At 44.7% G+C, this 22,940-nt stretch overlaps 3 protein-coding genes across 3 annotated transcripts in view; 2 read left to right on the top strand and 1 right to left on the bottom strand.

The window, feature by feature from the left end:
- Positions 1-2,303: 2,303 nt before the first annotated feature.
- Positions 2,304-3,319, top strand: PCP4L1 (Purkinje cell protein 4 like 1). Its single transcript, XM_015821490.1, has 2 exons — positions 2,304-2,349; positions 3,174-3,319. Exons 1-2 carry the CDS (start codon positions 2,304-2,306, stop codon positions 3,317-3,319), a joined length of 192 nt encoding a protein of 63 aa, XP_015676976.1.
- A 5,067-nt stretch (positions 3,320-8,386) lies between these two features.
- MPZ (myelin protein zero) lies at positions 8,387-18,213 on the bottom strand. The gene is made up of 6 exons (XM_015821522.1): positions 18,017-18,213; positions 11,323-11,489; positions 10,853-11,066; positions 10,068-10,203; positions 9,469-9,526; positions 8,387-8,722 (listed from the first exon to the last, which is right to left on the bottom strand). Exons 1-6 carry the CDS (start codon positions 18,081-18,083, stop codon positions 8,624-8,626), a joined length of 741 nt encoding a protein of 246 aa, XP_015677008.1. The 5' UTR covers positions 18,084-18,213; the 3' UTR covers positions 8,387-8,623.
- Positions 18,214-20,849: 2,636 nt separating this feature from the next.
- SDHC (succinate dehydrogenase complex subunit C) overlaps positions 20,850-22,940 on the top strand; it is a 6,724-nt gene continuing 4,633 nt past the window's right edge. The window contains exons 1-3 of the mRNA XM_015821510.1: positions 20,850-20,880; positions 21,901-21,957; positions 22,230-22,331. Coding sequence (XP_015676996.1) covers positions 20,861-20,880; positions 21,901-21,957; positions 22,230-22,331 — 179 coding nt within the window. The 5' untranslated portion in view covers positions 20,850-20,860. The remainder of the gene's footprint in view (positions 20,881-21,900; positions 21,958-22,229; positions 22,332-22,940) is intronic.

The raw sequence follows: 22,940 nt of genomic DNA, 5'->3' as shown, positions 1-22,940 counted from the left end.
GGAAGGAAGAGATTTCTTTCCCCACAAAATATAATTAATTTTGGGAACTTTCTGCCACAAGGTTTGCTAAGAGCAGAAAATGTAAAAAAAAATGGGGCTGTCCTTTGCTGAAAGACAAAATCAATTGAAAGGAGAACAAGCAAGTGCCAAATGTGCATTTTGGAGAGAGAGAGAGAGAGAGAGAGAGAAAGAGAAAGAGAAAGAAAGAGGGAGGGAGGGAGGGAGAGAAAAAGAGGCCGGATAGCAACTAGCTTGGCTAGTTTATATTGTTGTGTTACAGATGTTTTTAATTTCGGCACATGCCCGAGGGTCACAAGATTTGACCCCTTTAAAAACCCAATAAATAAGTAAATTCAAAAGTTACGGAGGCTTAGCTTGGGGAAACGAGCTCCCGTGTCTCACTTTTCAACAGTTGCGGTCAGACGTTGAGGACTAGCTGCATATAAAAAATAATAATAAATAATTCCGGGGTGACCTGGGCTTGAGGTCAGGATGGATTCGGAAAAGCGAAGGGAAGAAAAATGTGCAAAAACACACCAGGAAGGAACACGTTCTCCCCCACCCTCTCTCTCTCTCTCTCTCTCTCTCTCTCTCTCTCTCTCTCTCTCTCTCTCTCTCTCTCTTTTNGGGGGGAATATATATATTTATGCCAATCAATTAACCAGGAATGTTATCTAGGCACGTGGAGGAGGCCACAGAGGCTGTAAATCGTGCCTTTACTTCTGGGATAGGTGGTCAAAAACTCCTTTTTTAAGGGCCTTTCTTTGTGGATTATTTCATTTATTGGTATCCCGCCTTTATTGTTTTTACCAATAACTCGAGGCAGTGAACATATCCAATGCACTTTCCTCCTGTTTTCCCCACAAAAACAACCCTGTGAGGGAGGTGGGAGGATTGGCCCAGAATCACCCAGCTGGCTTTCGTGACTTATAGCAGAACTAGAATTCACCAACGCCTGGTGATCGGCCCAAAGTCACCCAGCTGGTTTTCGTATCTTAAGGCGAGACTAGAACTCACCATCACCTGGTGATTGGCCTAAAGTCACCCAACTGGCTGTCATGCCTAAGGCGGGACTAGAACTCACCGTCTCCTGGGGATTGGCCCAAAGTCTCCCCCTGGCTTTCCTGGCTAAGGCAGGACTTGAACTCATGGTAGTATTACCACCTCGCCTTTCCCCCCCCCAAAACAATAACCCTGTGAGGTAGGCTAGGTGGAGAGGGAGGAGCCATCTGTCGCTGAGAACTTGAACCCAGCACCTCGTCTGGTACCTTCCCCACTATCTTTTGCCAGAAAAGGATAAAGGTAAAGAGGCAGGGATGCTCTCTCACCGTATTGGATAGCGGTTGCTAGGCAACGTGGAAGCAGTGATGCTCTCTTGTCTATGTTCCATTATGGGTGGTTGTCCGCTTCTGGTTGCTAGGTTACCGTGTCCGCTTGTGAGTTAACGCAATGTCCAGAAACCCTGGTTTCCTTTGCTAAATTGTTCATCCACTATCCAAGGATTAAAAATACATTTTTAAAATCTGGGTGTGTTTTAATGATGAGGGGTGCACAACTGTGTGTTTTTTTTAAAAAAAAAAACTGCAATTGGACTTTGGAGTTTGGTAAGTAAAATATTGCCAAAAGCGAGTGACTTTCTGGGTGGTGGGGGGGAAGGAACTTCCTGCAGCAACCAAGAATGCTGGGAGTTGAAGTCCAGGTGGCACCTCGGCATCGGATCTACGCAACCGCATCGTAGGAAGGGTTAAAAAGAAAAAGTCACTTTGAATCCTGAGAAGATCAGGATTCACTGCTGTCATTCCGTTAATAACCTAGTTGTGAAGTGAATCTGGATTCCCCATTAACTTTGCTTGTCGGAAGGTAGCAAAATGGGAGCACGTGAACCCGGGATGCTGCGACCATCATAAATACGAGTCAGTTGTCATGCCTCTGAATATAAATGACCGTGAGGATGATGCAATGGTCATCATTGTGAAAAAATCACTTTTTCCAGTTATAATAATAATAATAATAATAATAATAATAATAATAATAATAATAATAATAATAATAATAATAATAATAAAGTTGGAAGGGACGTTGGAGGTCATCTAGTCCAACCCCCTGCTCAGGCAGGAAACCCTATCCCATTTCAGACAAATGGCTGTCCAGTCTCTTCTTAAAAACTTCCAGTGTTGGCGCATTCACCGCTTCTGGAGGCAGGTTGTTCCGCTGGTTAATTGTTCTAACTGTCAGGAATGTCCTACTATTTTTTCCTCCTAAATCACCCTGTCTTTTTTTACCCATACCCCTATCTGTACCTTATGCTCAAACCAATAACCCCACAGGACTCCAGCTACCCATTCAAAGGTACTGGGAACTGGGGGGGGGGAAATATCTAAAATATTCAACTTAGGCTGAGACTCTAGAAAGAGTACAGAGAAAAGCAACAAAGATGATTAGGGGACTGGAGGCTGAAACACACAAGGAACGGTTGCTGGAATTGGGTAGGTCTAGTTTAACGAAGAGAAGGACGAGGGGGGACATGATAGCGGTGTTCAGTATCTCAGGGGCTGCCATAAAGAAGAGGGAGTCAGGCTATTCTCCAAGGCGCCTGAAGGCAGGACAAGAAGCAACGGATGGAAACCAACCAAGGAGAGAAGCAACCTAGAACTAAGGAGAAACTTTCTGACAGTTAGAACAATTAACCAGTGGAACAACCTGCCTCCAGAAGCAGTAAATGCTCCAACACTGGAAGTTTTTAAGAAGAGACTGGACAGCCATTTGTCTGAAATGGTATAGGGTTTCCTGCCTGAGCAGGGGGTTGGGCTAGATGACCTCCAAGGTCCCTCCCAACCCTGTTATTTTGTTATTCTGCTCTTCCTTCCTTCCTTCCTTCCTTCCTCATCACTGGAGGTTTTTAAGAAGAGATTGGACAGCCCTTTGTCTGAAATGGTGTAGGGTTTCCTGCCTGAGCAGGGGGTTGGACTCGATGACCTCCAAGGTCACTTCCAACTTTTATTATTATTATTATTATTATTATTATTATTATTATTATTATTATTATTATTATTATTATTATTATTATTATTATTATTATTATTTTGGAGGCCGGAGGTGGGCGTTGTTTGGTCTAACGAGGGTCTCGTTTGCAACCAGGCTGAAAAACTCCACTGATTTCTTTCTCCCTGCAGACAAAGCTGAAACCGCCAAGAAAACGGAGCCCGAAGAGGAAGAAATTGATATTGATTTAAATGCCCCGGAAACGGAGAAAGCCGCTCTCGCCATCCAAGGGAAATTTCGGCGTTTCCAAAAACGGAAACAGGACCCCAGTTCCTGAGCTTTTCTGGAGTCTTCCCGCCTCGCCTTGATGCGCTTTTCCTTCTCCCGTCCCCCAAACCCGCCGCAATTCCATTTCCTCTCTTGTCTTCCCACCCCGAGGAAGGGGGGTCCTCTGATCTTCATTTAATTTAATTTTTGCACGTCCTGGAAAAATGGTCAAAGCAGAGGAAGGGAGGGGATGGAGTGGGGTGGGTGGAAGGGGCCTCTGAGCGCACACACGCCTTCCACTCTGCTTCGCCGGAAGCCACCGATAACGGGCAGAATGAGAGATGTCGCTACATCCTCGACTTACGACCAGTTGTTTAACCAGCGGTCGAGGTTACAACGATCTTTAAAAAAAATCTACTTCTGACTCATCCTCGAAGTTATGACTGCCGTGCCTCTGTCGGCACAGATTAGCAGTTGAGGAACTCGGCAACCAGCTTACATTTGTGACGGTTGCATTGTCCCACGGTCGCTGTTTGTGACCTTTTTTGCTGCTTCCTGGCAAAAAACAGCCATTCGGAAGAACGACCACGTGATTCGTTGGATGACTACCGTGTGACTCGCTTTATAACTGTTGTGAAAACAGTCGTGAAATTGAGACCCATTATGGGGTGCCTCAACTTACGACCACAATGACTGAAATTTGAGGTTCAGCTGTGCTCGTAAGTCGAGGGCAACATATAGGTAGGAAACCTAGGCTAGGAAGATTAGAATAGCCGTTGGGTCGATTTGAACCAAATTCTTCATCCTTTTTTCCTCCCATCCACCATCAAGGGGGGGGGTTGTTACTCCATAAATGGAGGGTCGAGATTTTAGTCTCCCTTTGTAGGAGATTGGGAATGCAATTCCCCCACTTTGATGCCAATTTCTAAAAACATTTATAGTGAAAATGCCATATTGACGGGAAATTATTTTTTCCCCCCTGCGAGGTTGGTTCTCCTAAAATCCTTAAAACCTTGCTGTGAAGTTTGAATCCTTTGGGTACCAAATCTCGACCACTCAGGACCTCTTACAAAATTGCAAAAACAGAAAATTTGCGAGCCACTTTCAAGTTCCGTTTGAAAGGTAGGATTTTAAAACGGGTTCCTTTTGTGTCCCAATGTGGTCGCCAAATTTTTCCTTCGCTGTCTGACAGAGGATCTAGGACAGGGGTAGGCAACCTTGGCTCTTTTATGACTCGTGGACTTCAACTCCCAGAATTCCTGAGCCAGCCATGCTGAGGGGAAAGGGAGAGGTTTCCAAGCTGAGCCATGCTGGCTCAGGAATTCTGGGAGATGAAGTCCATGAGTCATAAAAGAGCCAAGGTTGCCTACCCTTGGTCTAGGACAACTTGCCGCTGCCAACTTGTTGACAACTCGATGTGGGACAACTCAACACCGTATTAATCATTTCATTCAGTTCCTTTTATCACTGGTGACCATGTTTTCATTTGAAATTAACACAATTCTTGTATTTCTAGATTGACTTCCCTTATTTTATTATTGTTGGCCACGGTCCCATCGAAATTAATTAAATTTTTGCATTTGTTGAATTGTTTTATGGCGAGTTCGTCCTGCATCAAGTTGGCCATGATGAGTTGTTCCATTCCACTGACCGACATTATGAAAAACCCGGCAAATTCATTCAAAGAGCCATAAGCCCGATGCAGGGAAAATATTAGTTTAATATTCTAAAATAAGCCTATTTTCAAAACAGGAAATCGAGTCCTGAGACTTGATGCCAACCTGGACAACGTGTTGAAAAGGGTGAAAAGTCTCTTTTCACTTCCCACTTTTCTCGAGAGTGCCCAAAGGAATATTTTGCACTAGAGGCACCTATCTTTTGCACCGATAAGAGTGAAACCGTGAGCAAAATTGGGAGCTCCCTCCCACGATATTTTTGAGTGTCCAAAATGCTTTTTACGAAGTCAGCTTCAACTTCCTTAAGCCATTCTCCACTAAAAGAGCATCCGAGTGTTGTGACCAAACTCAGTGTCCGTCCTACGGGGCCATCAGATCTCAGCACCCCGAATTCGCTGTCCGTTCACCCACAAAAAGGGCTGCTAGCTACAAAGCCATGCTTCCCTCCTCAGGGCCCAGCTTATTACGAGCCAAGATATAACAAGAACAAGCCTAGATCTATCCACCAAGGGCACGCACACATTTCTCCCCTCCCCCTACTTAGCTGCCTCACAGCCATTCCACTTCTGGGCCGGTGGTGTTTGTGAAATTCGTGACGGGCAATGAAACATTGTCAAGAATGAATAAAAGCTATGTCATCCTGGGCGCTGACTGACCTGCTTTGAAGACTGACACGTTTAGCATGTTAATAAAATAATCAGGGGGAAAACCTGGTTTTGGTCTTTTGTCTTCTTTTTTCTTCTTTCTGTCTGAACTTTTGACACAGCTCCTATTTGCAGATTTTAGTGTTCTGGTTTGATAAGAGATAGATAGATAGATAGATAGATAGATAGATAGATAGATAGATAGATAGATAGATAGATGATAGATAGATAGATAATAGGTAGGTAGGTAGATGTAGATATATAGATGAGATAAGATAGATGGATAGATATAGATAGGTATAGAGATATAGATAGGTAGGTACGTAGATGTAGATATAGATTAGATATATAGATAGATATAGATGATAGATTAGATGGATATAGATAGGTATAGAGATATATATAGCGGTATATATAGATATAGATACAAATAGAGAGTAATATATAGATTAGATGAGACAGATATCTCTCTCTCTCTCTATCTCACTCACTCACTATCTCAGCTCCTGCCAACCTCGCAGTTCAAAAGCAGGCAAACGCAAGTAGATAAATAGGTACCACACCGGTGCGAAGTTATCAGTGCTCCGTGGTGTCGCGCTGGCCACAACTGTGGAAAATGTCTACGGACAACACTGGCTCAATGGCCTTGAAACGGAGAGGAGCAGCGCCTCGTATAATCAGCCACATCCGCAGGGATTCCCCTACCTTTTTTACTCCAAGTTTACTATCAGGATCACAGACCACAAGGAAGCCAGCTTGGTATAGAAATGTCAGTCTTTTTAATTAATTCTTTGTCATTTTAATGATGTCTGTTTGGTTTTGGCAACGGCTGTTTTTTTGGAAAGACATCCATGGGGTTGGGAAAACCCCGAGGAAATTGTACACACATCGTTGGGTTTAAAAACAAAAAACGAAAACAACAGTTTAGTTTTCTAGGACTACTTGTGACAACATGTGCTACACAGAACGGTCTTGTTACGGGTCTGTGGGAATTGTCTGCTTATGTACATGGCTTTAGCACCGTCGTTCAATTTTGTGTGATTTGTAGAGACAAGAAACAGGTCGAAGGACACTGGCGAGAAAGGGACGTAAAATTGTCTGAAAAAAGGATTCCTGCTGGAGAAGTGGGTTGGACTAGAAGATCTCTAAGGTCCCTTCCAACTCTGTGATTCTGTTAAAACACACGAACTGAAGCTGTCGTGTGTTTGCTAACAAAATGATCCGGGACGTCCTGTCTTTTTGGCTGTTTTGTTGCTGCTGGAACATGTTGTCCTAATAGTTAATCTGAACAGAATTAAAAAAATAAAACCAACAACACCAAAACAGAAGCAGAATAAACGGGGTGGGGGGGAGGAAAATGCAACCCTTGATCTTTGCCTACCCACGTAACGTCATGCAGAATTCAGTCACCGGGCAGAGCACAGCAAGGAAGATAGAGAGAAAAAAATCAATATAATATCTCCGCAGGTTAATCATAAACTTCCTCCCAACCTCCCTTTTGCAGATCGTACGGCAAGGTTTTGCGGCTGTCAAGACGATGGTTTAATTTCCCTCTCGGGGGACGCTCCGAAAATGTCAAACAAGTCAGAAGAGAAATATAAATTCGTCTGCTTCGACAGACTTTGGGGGAAACTGGCAGAAAATAATCTGCATTTTCTTTCTCTCTCTCTCTCTCTATTGTAGGGGGGGAAAAATTGGTTTAGCTGGTTTGCACCAACTATTTGAAACGGGGCGACAATTTCCCAGCAGGCCAAATTGGGCTGCCTCTTTTAAAATGAGCAAAACCCCCCTCCTTGAGAAATTTTAGGGATCGTCTTAGTGGGTTATTTTTAATGATTAATAATTTTTTTTACCTGCCCTGAAATGTCTCAGATGCTTTGCTCAAGCGGGAGGCTCCGAATTTGGCCTAAAATGAAATCTCTCTTTAGGATCGCTACTCTTAGGATCTGAGAGAGAGAGAGCGCGTGCGCGCGATAGAAGTCCTTGGGGCATTTTTTAAAAAAAAAAATAAAAATAGCTTTTTCTTCTTTAGTTTTAATTGAGAATTTTCGCAAACGAGATGTTTTTGTCCCTCCTGGACAGAATCCCTGCCAGAGGGAAATTAAACCCTCTTTGTGAGTTTGTGAGATGCTAAAATCTGATCCTTGGATTAAAAAGGAAAAAAAAAACGCAGGAAAAAAAATTACATCTGTGCTCGAATCACGGAGCGGAAGAGATCCACAGTGGTTAGAGCAGAAGAAGGCACCGTTTGGGGACGACAATTTAGCATCTTTCGGGCCAATTTTTAAGAATTTTTAAGAATGCTTTATCCTCATGGCGATGAACGGGGGTCCAGGGGCTGATGGAAATCTCCCTTTAGTGAAAATTATAAGCAAATCTCCTGCAGGTTTTTGTGACTTATTTACGCACGTGTGTACCCGAGTTGGTGAGTTTGGGGGACATCGGAAGGGTACAAAAACGCTAAGACAAAATGTTGGATTGTAGCAGATTGAAGTCAAGATTATCGCAGCAGTACAGATGACCACATAACTCGCCTATGCTTCTGTTTCTCAGCTTTAAGATGGGTGGACTACAACGCCCAGAATTTGCCAGCCAGAAATCTGGGAATTGTAGTCCATTAAACGATAAGATTGAGAAACGTGCATTAAAGCACCATTGGTGGGCTGCAAACTTCCAAGGGGCCAGCAGGTGGCCGCAGAGACCCGCAAACCGCTCCTTGCTGCCCCCGTCTGGCAGTCAGAGGTACTGCACCCCCGATTTGGTGGTCCTAGCAAAGCCAAGAGGACTGGGTGGAGGAGAAAGGGACCTCCTGGCTCCCCCCTCCCCTGCCCGGAGAAGAGGAAGGCCAGGAAAGGCCCCGTGTTCGAATTATAAGGCCGAATCACTTTTAATGATATTCATGAGCGCGTTTTTGAGGCTGTTCTTGCTGGGGGACTTGACGGCAGGCTTGAGGCCTTCGGCCTCGAGGTGGTCCTTCTTCGGTTCCATCTCGATGGTCATGACCACCTGCCTCTTGGCCGCCTTCTTCTCGATACCTTCTCTGCCGGCTAACCGCTATTTCTTATCTTTGCGCGAGTCTCCAAAGCCTCCCCTGGATTTCTTGTCGCTCTTGGTTAGGCGGCTGTGGTCCAGCATGGCGTACAGGACGGGGGTCTGTCAAGAGGGGAGAGAAAAGAAGAGAAGTTGCCCAGGGAATAGAATAGAATAGAATAAGAAATAAGAATAGAATAGAATAGAATAGAATAGAATAGAATAGAATAAGGAATGAATAGAATAGAATAAGAAATATAGAATAGAATAAGAAATATAGAATAGAATAGAATAGAATAGAATAGAATAGAATAGAATAGAATAGAACAGAGAATGGATAAGAATAGAATAAGAAATAATAGAATAGAATAGAATAGATAAGAGAATGAAGAATAGAATAGAATAGAATAGAATAGAATAGAATAGAATAGAATAGAATAGAGAATGGATGAGAATAGAATAGAATAGAATAAGAAATATAGAATAGAATAGAATAGAGAATGGATAGAAAATAGAATAGAATAGAATAGAGAATGGATGAAAATAGAATAGAATGGAATAGATAAGAGAATGAAGAATAGAATAGAATAGAATAGAGAATGGATGAGAATAGAATAGAATAGAATAAGAAATATAGAATAGAATAGAATAGAATAGAGAATGGATGAAAATAGAATAGAATAGAATAGAATAGTAGGAAGGGACCTTGGAGGTCTTCTAGTCCAACCCCCCGCCCAGGCAGGAAACCCTATACCGTTTCAGACAAACTAGGCAGGCTCAATTACGGCCGTACGTTGAGGACTACCTGTAAGTCTAACAGATTCTTACTTGGGGCGGGACGTTTTCCTCTCACGCCCTCAAAGGCTCACCTGATGACGCCGTTTAGAAGAATCCTTCCCCAGCCTCAGTTTCCCTTTCTCCATCGCGCTAATTGGAGACAAGAACAGAGATGCGCGTTGAGGTGCAATGATGAAAACTGGGGAGCCGTTTTCCGAGCAAGGAAGCCCCTTGCCTAAACCCCTCAATTATTCTCAAATCCTGCACCCATATGCCTGGCAATTAACGGATTTAAACACACACACACACACACGTGGGGAAATTGCCGCTTTCCTTTCTTTGCTCCCTCTCTCATTGCGGTACATGTGTGTGTGTGTGTGGGGTGCGTGCTTTGTGTTTAAAAGCGAGTGGGAGGGAGAAGACTTTGTGGTGGGATTAGCGTAGCCCTCCCCCCACCCCTCCCCAGTTGCTTCCTTAGGAAGAAACACTGCCGCAACTCCAGGCAAGGCTAAGAGAGCCGAAAGCGAATCAGAGGCCCACCGGTGAGGCAGGACTACAATTCCCATCATCCCCCAGCCTGGCCTGAGGCTGGAAAGCTGGCAAAGGGATCTCGAACGAAGGATTTCCTGCAACTTTAGCGAGAGAAGGATAGCGGTAGAGGAACTGCGGGGGGGGGGATTTCTGTTTTTACCTGAGCCGTCTCTGGAGGGTGGCTTGTCTCCTCAGCCAGCAGTACCTGATGAGGTAGGCTATCAGCAGGACCACTAAGACCACAGCCAAGACACCTCCGATGACGCCGCCCAGGACTTCGCCGTATCTGGTAGGAACTGGAGAAGAAAGGGAGGAGGAGAAAGAGAGAGAGACGGAGGGGTGGAGAAGATGGACAAAGGTGAGGAAAAGATGGAGGAGGAGGAGGAGGAGATGAAGGAGGAAAAGGAGAAGATGGAGATGGACAAAGAAAAGGAGAAGCAGAAAGAGAAGATGGAGAAGGACGAGATGGAGGAAGAGGTGGTGATGGAGGAGAAGATGGAAAAGAAGGAGGAGGAGGAGGAGGAGGAGGAGGAGAAGGAGGAGGAGGAAGAAGAAGAGGTGATGGAGGAGGTGATGGAGAAGAAGATGGAAAAGGAGGAGATGATGGAGGAGAAGATGGAAAAGGAGGAAGAGGAGGAGGGAATGTTATTAAAATATACATTTCCAACTCGGTTTGTTCAGCAGTCCTGCCTCCACTCAATCATTTTATTCCAGCCACCCATTCACACATCACCCCAAAAGGTTGACCTTTCCCCGTAGAAACCCTGCATCCTGGTCCATTGAGTCCTTTCCCTTCCCTTTCCTTCCCTTTCCTTTCCTTCCCTCCCTTCGTTCCCTTAGACCAGAAACGTCAGTTCGCCCCAAAAGTTGTGGCGTCACACTTATTAAAAACGGGAAGATCCTAGTAACCCCACAAACAATTTCTCGCCGGTCAACGAGCATTACCGTTCTCAAAGACGTAGAGGGTGACTTGTGATGTTCTCCCCACAATGTCCGGCGGGTTTTTGACATCGCAAGTGTAGGTCCCGTTGTCGGTATATTCCAGGTCATGGATGATAATGGAACCGTCTTTCCAGCGAGGGTCCCCGATCCACTCGATGCGCTCCTTGAAGGACCCAACGTTGTCAATGTAGTGCTGGCCTTTGGCGTAGTGAAATATCTGGGGTTGAATAAGAGCAGAAGAATTGGTGGGACGAAAATTACCACCTGCACGAGAAGAATCAGATCAGGGCTGCAATATAAATGGAACCACAAGAGGGCGGCAGAGGCTAACACTCTGTTTTTGCTCTGGCCCTCTGGTGGTCATCTGAAGTGTCACAGCCAAAATATTATATGTAGTTCTACAATATTGAAGTTTCTCCTCTTTTAGCAAGTTCTATTGTATCGATAGATACAAAAATATAATTTTTGTTTACCGAAATGCTGTCCTTTCCACGTTCCGGCTGAAAGTGCCAAGTGATGGAAATGTCGTCGGAGATCCACTCGTTGGACCAGAAAGAGCAAGAGAGCTTAATTTTAGATCCCACCGTACCGTGGATCTCGTTTGCCGTGTAAACTTTGATGGCCAAGGTTGGAGAGAGCACTGCAGGAAAATAAAAAAAAAGCAGACAGAGGTGAAATTAATCGGTAAATTAATGAATGGGTAAATCCCTGATCACTTTCCTAAGGCTCCTGTCCAGATCCCAAAAAGGCAACACCACTTAGCAACAAACAGGTTAAATGAAATTTCAAAGCCCAAAAGTCAATCCGTTGACAGTTGCCACATCCGGAAACCATGATTGATTGATTGATTCAATTTCTATAGTTACCTATGTCAATCAATGACTTTGGGCCAGTCCCTTTGAGCCAGGATGAGGTCTGCTCACCACCTTGATTTATTGATAAAACTAATGAAGGTGGGATAAAAACCCGACAAATAAAAATCAAATCAATAAAACGAAGGAAGGAGAAAGAAGAGAGAGAGACACCGCCTCATTGTTGTGATACAAAAACCCACAAGGCGCTTTGGGGTGGGGTTTTTTTTTTTGTGGATTTCTTTCCCCCCCTTTTCTGCCTTCCCACCCCTCCGTTTGGGAAGTGGGTAGTTCCTTCCATAAAAAAACCCCTTGTGATCCTCGGTCGCTCCTTGAAGCACACGGCAGGACATTGCTGAGTGATCTCAAAATTGCGACATTTGCAATCAAAGGACCCTTTTGTGTAGCCGAACAATCCTCCTCTTCTCTACCGCCTTTGGGGTGCAAATTCCAAACTGCTGAGGCCGTCGGATTGAGTGGGAATTTTCCCTCCTGGTTTTTGGCTGGAAAAAAAAACTTAACCCTCCCTATTTTTTCCCCCCTTTTTCGGCACAATTTTGTGCCCATCTACACAAAAATGACAACCTGGAACTGTTACAAACCCCAGGTTGCCGTTGTTTAAAATGAGTCTTGAAAAGTCTGGTTTTGGGGAACCGGACTGATGGCAGATATAGAGCCCAGACCGTCCTCGTTTTACAACTGTTCGTTTAGCGACCGTTCGGGGTTATAAAGGCCCTGAAAAAAGTCACGTATGTAAAGTCCTCACTCTTACATCTACGGCATCCCTACGTGTATGTATTCTTGTGAACATACAATTCTGCTGGGAGACGTAATTTCATTAACTCTTGTGTTTGCAGACCTTCTCCTTTGATATGTGGATAACTTGTTTGAGGAAGTTTGCTAACTGGATTAACTTGGAGACCCTGATTCTCAGACCATTGTGGATTCCTGTTTTAAGGGAAGATGCAAACGGTCCAAAGAACAAAATATATTTGGATGTACCACTTCTCACAGCCCAATCAAAAAACCAACATTTGGCTTAAAGCGATGGGCAGGATTTCTGCTCTCTGGATAGCACAAACGACATTCCCTCATCTTTTTAGCTAGCTAGGCTTGCCCCTTTAAAGGACAAAATAAATTGAAATAAGCCCTCTGTTAACGGTTGTAAAGTTTTTTAAAGGTTTTGTGGGGGGTCCAGAGCTACATCGATTAAATTTGAAATTCCTCCTTTAACAAAGAATAAAGATATTTCTTTATCTGCTTTAGAAAATAATAATAAATTGCTTTGAGGAACGGATTAGGAGGGGGAAAGTAGATCGTTTCAGATATTCCTCTCTATGTAAGGCTTTCCAAGCTGGTTTAACCATGGTTTACTGAAGGCCTGAGATGATGTCTCATCCCAGGCCTTAATTTGCCACAAATCCTTTGAGGTTTTTAACTGAGCTTTTCCTTAGGTCTGCTTTAGCAATTGGGATTAAACCTATGCAAAGAAGCTGCCTCTAACTTGCAGCCTGATGTTTAAGCCTCTCTTAAAGATTCTAGTCCTCATGATTCTAAACGGAACAGAGCTGAAGAAATGGGTTTCTCCTGAAATATTCACCACGCCCCGGTTTGCAGTTTCAAACGGAGGGAGGTTTTAATTTATCGGTGGAGACACTTGAGAGTCTTTCCGGGCAAATAAGCTTTGCTTTCCTAAACGGCTCATCCTCCTCATGGTTTATGTAGTCCCAACTGGAAAGCTGGGGAGGGTTGAAGATTCCTTCTGCAGACAAGGCAGGAAGGCGACGTGACTCGGGGTGGGGTTGATCAAGCCAAAGCTTTTCGCTCACCGAGTTTGCACAGAAGCTGAGGGATAATAGAAGATTAAGCAGACAGAAGAGCAAGTGGAACAATAGGGGATTTTGAAAAAGAGAGAGGAGGAAAAAAATATTAACGCTCAGGGATGGCAAGAGATAGCGGTGGGTGCCTGTGGCAACCGTAAAAGAAAATAAATTGAAAATTTAATCGCGGCGTTTGATTAGCACCTTCTAACCTGTGTACAGAAAGAGTTTCCTATCAAATCAAATTGTGACTGAGATGCCTTTAACTTATAGCAATGGCAAAATAAAATTTCCTTCCATCTCGTTCTCCCTCTTTCTCTCCTTCCTTCCTTCCTCTTTCTTCCTTTCCTCCCTTCCTTTCTCCTTCCTTACTTCCTTCCCTTTCTTTCTCCTTCCTTACTTCCTTCCCTTTCTTTTTCTCCTTCCTTTCCTTCCTTCCATCCTTCCTTTTCTCTCTCACTCCTTTCCTTCCTTCACTTTCTCTTTGTTTTCTTCCTTCTTTCCTTCCATTTCTCTTTTGTTTTCTTCCTTCCTTCTTTCCTTCCATTTCTCTTTTCCTTTCTCCCTTCCTTCCTTTTCTCTTTCTCTCTCTTCTTCTTTCCTTCCTTCCTTCTCGTTTTCCTTTCCTTTCCTTTCCTCTTTTCTTTTCTTCTAAGCCAAGGACTGCCTCCCCGGATTTAAAAGTCACTGCATTCCAGGATTCACCCACTCCTCATTTCTAATCTCCACCGTCGCTGTAACTTTTGCTTTAATTTTTTTTAAAGCAGTTCGCCTTAAGCATTAAGTACCTTCATCATCTTGACTTATTTATAAAAGTAATAAACACGGGATATAAAAACCTCTAAAATAAAACATAAATCAAATGCTCCTTTTGGCTTCCCGGTCACTGGGGGTTTTGAAAGCGAATAGAACTCGGCATTTCTGCTTCTTTTCACCCATTTCGGCAAGGAACAGCTGGGTGAAGCATGTCAGCCCAGATTTGCACGGTTCATAAACCTCAATCCCCTTTGCCCATCTTAAATAAACCAGGAAATTACATTGTCTGCAGTGCTGTAGTCTGTCTCTCCAGGGCTCAGGGCATCTGACTAAAGAACACAGTAAAAATAACCCTCCTGGTTCAACCTTTGGTATCGGATGGAAATAAACTGGCAGTATTTTTTTTATTGCATTGCGTAGGTACTCGGACTGTGAAAAATACGTTCAGAGAAATTAAGAATATTTGCTTCTTAGATCTTCACCAAGCTCCTTTCCTATTTCCCAAACCCCATTTTCAATCGGGGGTGGGTGGGTGTCTTTTCCTTGGGAACATCTCCTGCTCCAAAATACATTTTCGAGAATTCATAAGGAGGAGGTTAAGATGGAGATGTAAGAAAAATGGGTAGAATTAAACTACCTAGAGATTTATCACATCGTTTAAAAATTCTTTTTATTTAACCTCCTGGCTGCAATTAAGAAAATTGTGGGGAAGATAGATGTGCCGGGCTGAGGTTTGGACTAATATAAATATCAGTCATAATTAAATGTCACATTTTAAAAAGCAAAGGTCTGGGTGAAGCTGACATCTGCCAATGGGGGTGCAAAGGGAAAATAGACTTTATTGGGTCCTGAGATCAAAATCATATCAGATTTTAAATTAGATTAACCAAACCCATTCAACTGACCCAGAAAAAGGGACAGTTGCTCCTGGATTCAGAATCATATCAGATTTAAATTAGATCAACCCATCCCACTGATCTGGTCAGTTCAACAGGATGAGATGATCTGATTTAAATCCGAACTCAGGACTGATTGAAATCTATTTCCATTGTATTAGGAAAAGCAAGGAAAAATTACATTTCCCTAAAAAAAACCACCGCAGGCTTCAGTCCTATATGGGTTCATACGCATTGCACTAAGCTAAGAATCGTGGCTACATTGTGGCTTAGTGCGATCTGTCAATTCAGATTTGGAAGGGTCAATTCTGAACCGAACAAAAATCTTTGGATCTTCTGCTCTCCTAATTCTTTGCGTCGTCCCTTCCTTTCTCAATTTCTTCTTTTTCTTTCTCTTCAATCTTACGATCATAATCTTACGATTATTGTCGCTTTTCGGAGCAAGAAAACTTTTTGGGGATTCCCAAATTTAAAAACAGCCTCTATTTCTGAGAATGAATGTCCTGCAAACCTTTGCAAAGCAGAAATTGCATAGAAAATAATTACTGTAAAAGCTAAAGACAAGACATGTTCTACCAGGATTAGCATCGTGGATGCTGGGGCAATTATAATCAGAGATAAATTTAATTTGTCAGGTCAAACCTGTGTCTAGTAAAACACAATTCTTACTTGGGTTTGTTCTCCCACGCCCGGTTCCCATATGAACTCCTCTGAAGATAATAGGAAGAGATTTCAGAGCACTATAAAATATATTGCTTTGTTCTGCTAATGCGCTTTGCTTTTCGGCTGAACGGGAACCAATTTAATCTGTCTGGCACCGTAATGGGTGCAATTTTTTTTCTTCCAGTTGGAAAAAATGAGAAACTTCGCTGCATCCCAAACAACAGAAAAACAGGGTTGTGCTTTCGAGACACTGAGATGGGCATACACGTTTAATAAATCAATCGTTTTCTAGATTAAAGACATACAAGTTTAATAAATCAATCGTTTTCTAGATTAAAGCCATCCGTGAACTTTCAAGGCAGGCGGTAGTTCCCCCAGTTTCACTCATCCTACAAACCATGTTTTGTCCACTTTGGGGGTAACCACAAGAGGAAAACTCAGCCCAAGGGTGTTTTTTTCCCCCAAACAAACCACAAGCCATCAAAGTCTCTGTGTTGTGTGAACCCCATTACTCAGGTTTTAAGGCGTGACAAGATCCAATTGTTTCTCAGAACGATAAGAGGTATCGTGATTGTTAATTATTCAATTAAGCAAGGTAGAGTCACTGCTTTCCCTTGCTTTAAATTGGAGGCACTTTTTGGATTTATGCATGTTATTAAAAGACAGAAGCGTTGGCGTAGCTTGCAATATAGTTGGAGATTTTGACTTTTGTTAACTTCGGATTGTTGGCTACGTGGCTCTCAATGGCCCCGTCATTTACAAATTCGTCACCATCATCATGTCTTTCCCCCCCACCAAATCTCCTTAAATTGATCCTTCCTCTTAATTTTCCCAAAATCCCAACATCAGAAAGCTTGGAACGCAAAACCCGGCCTAGATTTTATTGAGGATTTTATTCAGACGCACCATTTTTGGAGAAAATTGAACATATGATAGAAACGTTTTGAGGCTTTGAGAAATAAATCGCCAGTAATCTAATTTTTCCCTGGAATTTGCAGAATTTTTCTAGAATTGCCTTCGAATCAGCCATCCCTTGAACTAAACCACGATCCAAACCATCATTAACCAAGCCACGCCCAGAAATCTGAAGGTGAACAGGTATGCAGAACGGCCAGTGAAGCAATGGCTTCTGCTTCAGTCCTCTTAAGCATGACAAAAAGGACTTAGCAAACTTGCAGAGGGTGGAAGAACTACATAGCCCATGCTGCAGCACCGGAGAGAAAAATCCAAAGCTCAGATCCCAAAGCCACAATGCTATGGAAATCATATTAGGAAAGCAGGAGAGCTCAAGAGAAGATGCTCGGGGCTGGTTCTCAACAATCTATGCCCAGGGTAGAGCCTCCGGCTTCAGAGGCAGTCTACCCCTAAAGGACCCCACGATCAGGGAGGGTTGAAAAAAAAAACACCAAATAGATGACACCGGTCTAATAGAACACCTGGTCTACCCAAATATTGCTTTTGCCTTTCATCTTCAATCTAGGAGCATTTACAGGCTAAAGTTGCTACTGCGATAAACTATTTAAGTTTAGATTTTGCCGACAAAGAGTTAAAGGGAGGCTAGTATAGCTATTTTGAGCTATTTAGCTCTCATCAGCTAGCCACACCCTTCTGAGATTCGAAAATTAATTTTATGGGATAACATTCTTTAGTATTTAGCAAACAGCATGTTTGTTGTCTGGATTCATGGGTTTAAAAAACAATCAGTAACGATTAGTTTCTATATTTTCATAATCAATATGTTAGTTAATAATATAGTTCTTAAATCTTCTCTTCACCCGATAGTCTTCTTCTTCTTAATACATATTTAATGTTACATAGCACATATCACGTTCCTTTCTCTCTAGCTCGTTTTAATAGCCACTGATAAAAATGGTCCCGTGTTCTAAAATATACTGAATCTTCTTTCTCTTTTCCCTTCCATGTCAATCTATCCATTTCTGCACAGTCTAAAATTCTCTTAATTAGTTCTTCCTCCGTGGTCTTCACTTTTGAAGACAACCATTTGCCTGAAATGTCTAAGGTCTCCTGCTTTGAGCAGGGGGTTGGACTAGAAGACCTCCAGGGTCCCTTCCGACTCTGATCTTCTGCCTTTGGATACTTACGACGTTGGCCCCTCCAGTGATCTCTTTTGAGATTTTTCTAAGTTTTCGAAATCTTTCCCTTGAGCGTCGTGCAACTTACCCACGGTGCACACGAGGAGCGACCATAGGAAGGCTTGGCCCTTTCCGGCGTCGGCTGGACCCCCCATTTTTTTGGGTTAGTGTCCGAGTCCCAGCCACATGGAGGGGAAGAGCTGGTAGCAAGGCCGAGGACGCCTTCCCGTCGAATGCCGGAGAGGGGGGCACCCTTGGTTTAAGAACCCGCCTGCCCCGAAGGATGCTATCTCTGCAGAAATCTGGAACCAATGAGAAGGTGGCGTTTGGGGAGAAAAAAAACAGAGGGGGGGTGCAAAGATGAACCGGTTTGCCCCCCCCCCCAAAGAGAACAAAACATAAAAGCTTGCATTTATAGTGGCTATTGTTCAGCAGCCTGCGAGCATAGCTGGGCAAAGAGGCTGCATTCTTAGCAAACTGTGGGTGAGGGCACAGCCTCTGAACAATGTCATTTTTCTCGCCTCCCTTCGGAGGCAGAGCCTTCGGCCAGGGCCAGGAAGGGGGGGGGGTGTCCTGTAATTTCAGTTTTAAGCCTTTTTTTAGGACACGGAATCCATGGCTGGCAGGGTAAATTCCAACAGCAGAGAAGATTGGTAGCTTAGAGTTGAAGCACTGATGATGTTACCTAGTTGGGTCATGAAACGTCTGCAAGAAAAGCATCGAACTCAGACAGCATCAAGGAGCCCACAGTTGTCCTCCTTCTTCTCCTTCTCCTTCTCCTCTTCCTCCTCCTCCTCTCCCCCGCCCGAGTAAACTCTACAACTTTCTAGCACTCATTATGTTCCCTAGTTGGGTCATGAAACGTCTGAAAGAAAAACACCAAGCTCAGAGAGCACCAAGGACCCCACAGTCCTCCTCATCCCTTCTAGAACTTCTTTTGCAGAATTAAAAAGTTCCCTATTTTGGGAAACCCATTGCAGTTGGCAGCCTGGGGAAAACCTCAGCTGACCTGGGTTCAAAAAGGTGGAACGCTAGACAAACGCACACACAAGAGAGCTTTCAGATTTTGTTCATCGTGGGGTCGAAAATTGTCACAAAAGTGGATAACATAAAACCCTAAGGCAGAAGAAAAATCAAGAGGTCACAAACAGACCCTGGCACCTTCCTGCAAATCTTTTTAAAAATCTTCCTCTCGGGCCACTATTTCAGTACAATTGCAGTTTTTAGTAGGCGTCACACATTCCAGAAAACACACAGACATGTGTTGTGCTCTCTTTGGTCTTAGCCAAGTCCGAAGTGGGCAGTTGGAAGATGTTGGGTTTGCAAACTGCTGTTTATTTATTTATTTAGAGAATATTTGTAGCCTGTGGTGCTCTCTGAGCTTGGTGGTTTTCTTGCAGACGTTTGGTGACCCAACTAGGTAACATCATCAGTGCTACAAAAGAGGGGGGAATTGCAGAATGGAGAAGGAGAAGAATGGGAGGAGGAGGAGGAGGACTGTGGGGTCCTTGGTGCTCTCTGAGCTTGGTGGTTGTCTTGCAGACATTTCATGACCCAACTATGTAACATCATCGATGCTAGAAGGAAGGAGGAGGAGGACTGTGGGGTCCTTGGTGCTCTCTGAGCTTGGTGGTTTTCTTGCAGACGTTTGGTGACCCAGCTAGGTAACATCATCAGTGCTAGAAGGGAGGGGGGGGTGAGGAGGAGGAGGACTGTGGGGTCCTTGGTGCTCTCTGAGCTTGGTTTCTTGCAGATGTTTTGTGACCCAACTAGACAACATCATCAGTGCTAGAAGGAAATAGGGTTTGCTGTTTCTGCAAGGCAGCTGATTTTACATAAACAGAGAGCAATCCCGTCTCCTCCTAACCCTGATGATGTTGTCTAGTTGGGTCATGAACCGTCTGCAAGAAAGTTACGACCGCACTAAAAAAGGGACTTATGTCCATTTTTCAGACTAACCACCTTTGCAGCAACCCCAAGATCATGCGATCAACATTCAAACACTCGGCAACTGGTTCGTTACTTATGAGCATTGCTGTGTCCCAGGGTCATGTGATCAACTGGATCATATTTATGACGGTTGCAGAGTCCCCGGGCCACGTGATCCCCTTTGGCCACCTTCTGACGAGCCAAAATCAATGGGGCAGCCAGCTTCACAACTGAACAACCAGGGTAGTAACTTATCAACTGGGGTGGTTCGCTTAACAGCTGCGGCAAGCCAGGTCATAAAACGAGGCAAAACGCGCTGAACAAATGTCTCACTTAACCACAGAAATGTTGGGCTCTCCGTTGTGGTGGAGGAGAGCAGTAATGCAGGGGCTACCCTATGAAAACACTAGCTGTTCATAACAACAACAACCACAACAACCAACAACAACCAACAGTAACAGTAACAGTAACAGTAACAGTAACAGTAACAACAACAACAACAACAACAACAACAACAACAATAATAATAATAATAATAATAATAATAATAATAATAATAATAATAATAATGTTGGAACGTACCTTGGAGGTCATGTAGTCCAACCCCCTGCTCAGGCAGGAAACCCTATCCCATTTCAGACGAATGGCTCTCTGCACATGTTCAAGCAGCAGAAGGCAGCAGAGGGACATGCGGGAAACCCTATCCCATTTCAGACGAATGGCGCTCTGCACATGCTCAAGCAGCAGAAGGCAGCAGAGGGACACGCGGCACGCAACCCGGCAGGTCGCCAGCCGATCCTTTCGGACTACACTCCCCCCCATCCCCGGGTAGGAGAGATGGGTAGTGTAGTCTGGAAGGGCAACCTGCTCCCAGGGCTCCTACCAAGCGCACGTGCTGAAGCCCGGCTCCTTCCGGCTTCCGCCCTTCCCGGCCTCCGGCGACGGAAGTCGGGCAGTGACGTCACCGCGCGCTGCGTCCCGCTCGCAGCGCTTCCCGGCCAAGATGGCGGCCTCCGTCTTGAGGTGACCGCGGACGGGCGGAGAAAAAAGGGGGGAGGGGGATCCCCGCGGTGGGCCCGTCTCGTGTGGAAGGGCTTTCCGCATCCCCGGAGTGGAGAAACACGCGTGTTCGGGGCTGGGAAAGCGGATCCCGACGCGCTGGGAGGCTGCGGGGTGACCTCGAGAGCGCCCCGGCTGCGGGGGGGCGGATTCCCTCGTACGCAAAGACACGTGTTTCGCCCTCCTGCCTGCCCGGTCCGTCCTTTCCCCTCCCTACTGGGGTGGGAAGGCGTCGGACTGCACAACCCATCATCCCCGGCTGGCTCCCGAAGCGGGCTGGACCACACCTCCCATGCAAGCCGGGGATGATGGGCACCGTAACCCGTCCCTTCCAGAGCTGTGCCTCGCAAAAGGGAGCGAGTCAGACCCGGTATCTAAAAAAAAAACAAAAAGAGTGTACACGTGTCTATGCGCACGTCTGAATGCCCCGCAGGCACAGCGCCCTCTATTGGTGATGGCTAGTATTGACAGCATCTCTGAGCAAGAGTGGCTGGATTGGTTTGAAATCTGGGTCTGAAGCAGGGACTAGATGACCTCCAAGGTCCCTTCCAGCTTTTTTATTATTATTATTATTATTATTATTATTATTATTATTATTATTACTATTATAATCAAAGCCAGCTAAGGAAAGTGTCGGAATAGCATTGTGGAGACCTGGGTTCGAGTCCTCCCTCAGCCACAGAAGCTGCCTTGCTGCCCCTCAGCTGTTAGGAACAACCTTGTTCTCAAAATATCATCTGGGCCTTCAAGAAAAACCCTGACCCTAACCCTGTGAGGTAGGCTGATACCCAGAGCAGGGGACTTCAGATGTGGCCCTTCGATGACTTGTGGACTTCAACTCCCAGAATTCCTCAGCCAGACATGCCTGCCTGTGGAATTCTGGGAGTTGAAGTCCGCAAGTCCTAAAAGGGCCACGTTGGAAGACCCCTGCCCTAAAAGAGAACAAACTCCTGCCTATAAATCCTGTAATTTTGGCTCTTTCAGGTTAGCAAGCCGGCGCTGCCTCTGCCTACGCCTCAGCCCGGGGTCCTCCATGCCACAGTAAGTTTCTGATGCTATTGAAGAAGAAAAAAAGTTAACGGTTACCACTTTCTTAAGAAGGATTTTAAAAAAAGAAAGGCTGAGGAATTCTGGGAGTTGAAGTTCACGAGTCATCAAAGGGCCAAGTTTGAAGACCCCTGCGCTAAAGGGAGGGAGGGAGGGAGGATTTTGAACGGTTGCTAAACAAATGGTCGTAAGACAAGGACTACCTGTATGCATTATTGGGTGTTTGGGGCCTGCCTCCTAACACATTCTCTGTGGTTTGGTTCCAGTGTGGTCCCCATGGGGACGACGGCGAAGGAAGAAATGGCTAAGTTTTGGGAGAAGAACACCAAATCTCAGCGGCCCTTGTCCCCGCATATCAGCATTTACGAGTAAGACGCATCTTTTAATTGCGCATTTTATAACTGAATTGCATTGCATTTCCCACAGGTACCTCTGCAAGGTGGGCTGGATTGATAAGACAATACATGAGAAATTTTGAGGGGTCCTTGGTGCTCTCTGAGTTCGGTTGTTTCGTACAGACGTTTCATGACCCAACTAGGTAACATCATCAGCAAGCAAGCTACTTGTATATAAGCAGAGAGCAAACCCCACTCCCTTCTAGCACCGAGCTGGGTCATGAAACGTCTGCAAAGAGCCTTTGAGCCAAACTCAAAGACCCCCACATTCCTCCTCCTGCTTTTCCTCTCTCCCTTCTCTTTCTCCTCCCCTCCACAAACTCCATTCCCGTCTAGCACTGATGATGTTACCTAGCTGGGTCATGAAATGTCTGCAAGAAACCAGCAAGCTCAGAGAACACCCAGGAACCCATAGTCCTCCCTCCCTCCCTCAATTCCACGTCCTTTTAGAACTGATGATGTTACCTAGCTGGATAATGAAATATCTGCAAGAAAACCACCAAGCTCAGAGAGCACCCAGGACCCCATAGTTCCTTCCTTCCTTCCTTCCTTCCTTCCTTCCTTCCTTCCTTCCTTCCTTCC

This window comes from Protobothrops mucrosquamatus, unplaced genomic scaffold (assembly GCF_001527695.2).
Source record: "Protobothrops mucrosquamatus isolate PMUCROS unplaced genomic scaffold, P.Mucros_1.0 scaffold1339, whole genome shotgun sequence".
NCBI lineage: Eukaryota > Metazoa > Chordata > Lepidosauria > Squamata > Viperidae > Protobothrops > Protobothrops mucrosquamatus.
This window is presented reverse-complemented; position numbering and strand designations above follow the sequence as displayed.

Excerpts from the sequence above, each read along its gene's own strand:
- MPZ (XM_015821522.1), bottom strand. The coding sequence starts at position 18,083 with ATGGGGGGTCCAGCCGACGCCGGAAAGGGCCAAGCCTTCCTATGGTCG. Across the intron at positions 10,204-10,852 it reads CCTCTACGTCTTTGAGAACG|TTCCTACCAGATACGGCGAA; the intron begins GTAATGCTCGTT and ends TTTCTTCTCCAG. Across the intron at positions 9,527-10,067 it reads ACCCTCCAGAGACGGCTCAG|CGCGATGGAGAAAGGGAAAC; the intron begins GTAAAAACAGAA and ends GTCTCCAATTAG.
- PCP4L1 (XM_015821490.1), top strand. The coding sequence starts at position 2,304 with ATGCTCAAACCAATAACCCCACAGGACTCCAGCTACCCATTCAAAG. Across the intron at positions 2,350-3,173 it reads CTCCAGCTACCCATTCAAAG|ACAAAGCTGAAACCGCCAAG; the intron begins GTACTGGGAACT and ends TTCTCCCTGCAG.